General features: G+C 53.0%; 1 protein-coding gene across 1 annotated transcript in view; it reads left to right on the forward strand.

The window, feature by feature from the left end:
• Positions 1-3,365, forward strand: part of LRRC24 (leucine rich repeat containing 24) — a gene marked incomplete at its 5' end in the record, with an annotated part of 9,457 nt that extends 6,092 nt beyond the window's left edge. The window contains one exon of the mRNA XM_015826862.1: positions 2,356-3,365. Coding sequence (XP_015682348.1) covers positions 2,356-3,365 — 1,010 coding nt within the window. The remainder of the gene's footprint in view (positions 1-2,355) is intronic.
• Between the last annotated feature and the right edge of the window lie 620 nt (positions 3,366-3,985).

Raw genomic sequence — 3,985 nt, forward strand, 5'->3', positions numbered from 1 at the left:
AGGGAAGGGAAGGGAAGGGAAGGGATGAAGGAAGGAAGGAAGGAAGGAAGGAAGGAAGGAAGGAAGGAAGGAAGGAAGGAAGGAAGGAAGGAAGGAAGGAAGGAAGGAAGGAAGACCACTGATGGTGTTACCTAGTTGGCTGATGAAACGTCTGCAAGAAAACCACCAAAGTTAGAGATCACAAGGATGGATGGATGGATAGGGAAAGGAAAGGAAAGGAAAGGAAGGAAGAGAAGGAAGGAAGGAAATGTATGAGGAGAAAGGGTGGGTGGGAAGAAGGAAGGAAGGTGAGAAGAAAAGATGAGAAGGAAGGAAGAAAGGAAGGGAGGAAATGTATGAGAAGTTGGGAGGGAGGGAGGGAGGGAGGAAGGAAGGAAAGGAAGGAAGGAAGGAAGGAAGGAAGGAAGGAAGGAAGGAAGGAAGGAAGGAAGACCACTGATGACGTTACCTAGTTGGCTAATGAAACGTCTGCAAGAAAACCACTAAGCTTAGAGATCACAAGGATGGATAGATGGATAGGGAAAGGAAAGGAAGGGAAGGGAAGGAAGGAAGGAAGGAAATGTATGAGGAGAAAGGGTGGGTGGGAAGAAGGAAGGAAGGTGAGAAGAAAGAAGATGAGAAGGAAGGAAGAAAGGAAGGGAGGAAATGTATGAGAAGGTGGGAGGGAGGGAGGGAGGGAGGGAGGAAGGAAGGAAGGAAGGAAGACCACTGATGACGTTACCTAGTTGGCTAATGAAACGTCTGCAAGAAAACCACTAAGCTTAGAGATCACAAGGATGGATGGATGGATAGGGAAGGGAAGGGAATGGAATGGAAGGAAGGAAGGAAAGGAAGGAAATGTATGAGAAGGTGGGAGGGAGGGAGGAAGGAAAGAAGGAAAGGAAGGAAGGAAGGAAGGAAGGAAGGAAGGAAGGAAGGAAGGAAGGAAGACCACTGATGATGTTGCCTAATTGGCTAATGAAACATCTGCGAGCAAACACCTAAGGTCAGAGAGCACCAAGGATAAAGAAGGGAGGGAGAGAGGGAGGGAGAAAGGAAGGAAGGAAACAATCCAGCTTAGAGAGCAACTCCATAGCTGAATCCTGAGCTACAAATACTCTCTACAAATATTGGAAGAATCCACGTCTTTGACTCTTTTTTACATCAGGCTGGGAAGCCTCCCCCAACTGGGCTCCCTCTCGGGTGCCGAGGCCAGGAGGGCGATCCAATATATCTTGAGGAAGGCCAAGTTGGAGAAAGCGGTCGTCAGAAAGTCACCTTAAGTGGGTCTACTGGGCGGAATTCCTGCCTTAGTTTCCTTCTCTGGGGAGAGAGACAGGACTCAGTGGACTACAGATGGTCCTCAACTTACGACCGTAACCGAGCCCAACATTTTCGTTGCTAAGCAAGACAGTTGTTTTATGACCTCATTTTACGACCTTTCTCGTCACTGTTGTTAAGTGAATCACTGCAGTTGTTAAGTCAGTCGCACGGTTGTTAAGTGAATCTGGCTGTCCCCCACTGACTTAGCTCAGGTGTTTTCAACCTTTTCACCCATTGTGCCACTTTTAGGATATGGCAACATCTGAATACCACCAGTCACCTAGCAAGGTGTCAAAAACTGGATGACCCCCCCCCAAAATGAAAAAAGCGATAAAGTACAGGTAGTCCTTGACTTAAAACAGTTCGCTTAGTGACTGAAGTTACAATGACACTGAAAAAAGTGCCCCCCAAGGCACAGCCGAGCAAGACACCTGCCTGCCCGCCCAGCCGCGCTCTTCCTCCTGTCCGAGGTTTTCATTGTTGTGAGCATTTCTGTTGAGGATTGGCAGCGGGGGTGGGGTGGGGGGTGTTTGGTTTTTATTCCCCCCCCCGTCTGCTGGGTGGTTGCAGCAGGTTTTGGTCACTTCACATGACCCTGGGACACTGTGACCGTCATAAATATGAATCAGTTGCCAAGCATCTGAATGTAAATCACAAGACCCTGGAGAGGCTGCAACATNGCGTCTTCTGGGCTCAGCAGAAGCACCAGGATGAGTGCTGAGCTCCAGCTGGACCCTGGCACCGATCCTGGGGCTTCCGCTGAGCCCTGACAGCCCTGCAGCTCCAGCCGTCTCTCGCTCAGGCTTGTGCGATGCTGCCAACGGTTCAGCTCATTCCCCTCCCCCGCTACCACTTTTCTAGGATGGTCGCGTACCACCTGCCAGGTGCCCATGTACCACAGGTGGTACCCCTACCACTGGTTGAAAAGCCCTGTTCTAGCCCATCCCCCTGCTCAACTCTATACTATTCCAGACAAGTGGCGGCTCAGTCTTGTCTTAAAAACCTCCAGTGAACTATTGTTGACAGGATACTTCTTTTTTTTTTTCCTGCTAGAGAATCCATGGCGATGCGACTGCGCTCTGCACTGGCTCAGCAGCTGGATCCGAGAGGAAGGCCAGAGGCTCCTGAGCCCCCTGGACAAGAAGATCGAGTGTTCGGAGCCCCCGCGCCTGGCCTACCAAAGCCTAGCGGATGTTTCCGGCAACAGCTTGATCTGCATCCCTCCGGTCGTACAAGTGCAACCGCTTGAAGTCATGGCCCGGCTGGGTGAAGACCTGCGCATCTCCTGTCAGGCCTCGGGCTACCCACAGCCACTTGTGACCTGGCGTAAACTGGCCCACTGGCGGGCCGGGGGCTCCAGGGGAAGCCGGACCCGGCTGCCCAGTGGAAGCTTTGAGCTGAGAGAGCGCAGCGTCGCGGAGCGCTTTGAGCAGTCAGACACCGGCAGCGGGATGCTGTTCCTGAACAACGTGACGGTGTCCCATGCCGGGAAATACGAATGCGAGGCCTCCAATCCCGGGGGGATGGCCCGGGTGGTCTTCCACCTCATGGTTAACCTCTCGCAGCATCAGCAGCAATCGCAGGGCTACCCGGCATCGGTAGACATCAGCCAGGAGCCCCTCTACGACATGGAGAGCATGGACTTCCACGCCCTGGGCATGGCCACGCAGACGGCCATCGCCGTGGCCATCTCCCTGCTGGCCCTGGTGGCCCTTCTGTTGGTGATCATGATCTACCGGAAACACCGCAAGCGGAAAAAGGCGAAGAAGGAGGAGAACATTTTGTACGTCAACGACTACTCCGACGGGCCCACCACTTTCGCGCAGCTGGAGGAGTACCGAGACGAGAGGGGCCACGAAATGTTTGTGATTGACCGCAACAAGCCCCTGTTTGCCACCTATAAGGACCCCCAAGGCCTAGCAGGGGTCTTCCCGGAGCAGCTGCAAGACCAAGCGACTCAGACTCTGGAAGGAGAAGAAGAGGGTCCCCAAGAAGACAGCGAGCTCTTCGCCAACCAGGGAGTGATGCTCCAGCCTCAGATAGCATACGAAATCCACTGCTGAGTGGAGCTATGGAAGTTGGGGTGAATGGACACCCCTCCCCCACCAATGGAGCTGTTTTCTTGACCTCCTCCTACCATTGTCTGCTTAGGTTCGGGGCCTTGAGTGGAGGAACCTGTTGTGGTGGACCATCCCACAGGTTGCAGAGAGGACTCGTGTATGTTCAACGAGAGCCATCACCCTGTGGTTACTCCTGGGGCACGTTCGGCTCTCACCATGTTGATCATCCCCATCCCATTGTCCAATGTTCTCTGAAAGGGCTGTGGAGCAATTCACGAGGGTCCCTCAAGTTCACCTTCAAATCTGAAAGCATAGCACACCAGAATAGCTTTGCTACAAAGTTCACCTTAGGCCAGCATTTTGCTTCTCACTGTGATTGATCAGATTCCTCCAGGACACTCACAAGCAAGAGAGGGATCCACACCACCTCCTCCTCTTCCTCCCTCCGAGACGTTGTTCCTCAGCACACAAGACTTGGAGGCACCTTACCCACCAAGCTGGACATCTTCAAATGATAGACCTGTCAAAAGCGTGATAGGACGGCTGATGGACAGCAATGGGTTTTGACCCCTGAACTTTTCCCAGCCATCAGCTGTGACCCTCCCCGGGCATTCTGCAACTGG

This window comes from Protobothrops mucrosquamatus, unplaced genomic scaffold (assembly GCF_001527695.2).
Source record: "Protobothrops mucrosquamatus isolate PMUCROS unplaced genomic scaffold, P.Mucros_1.0 scaffold3348, whole genome shotgun sequence".
NCBI classification, from domain to species: domain Eukaryota; kingdom Metazoa; phylum Chordata; class Lepidosauria; order Squamata; family Viperidae; genus Protobothrops; species Protobothrops mucrosquamatus.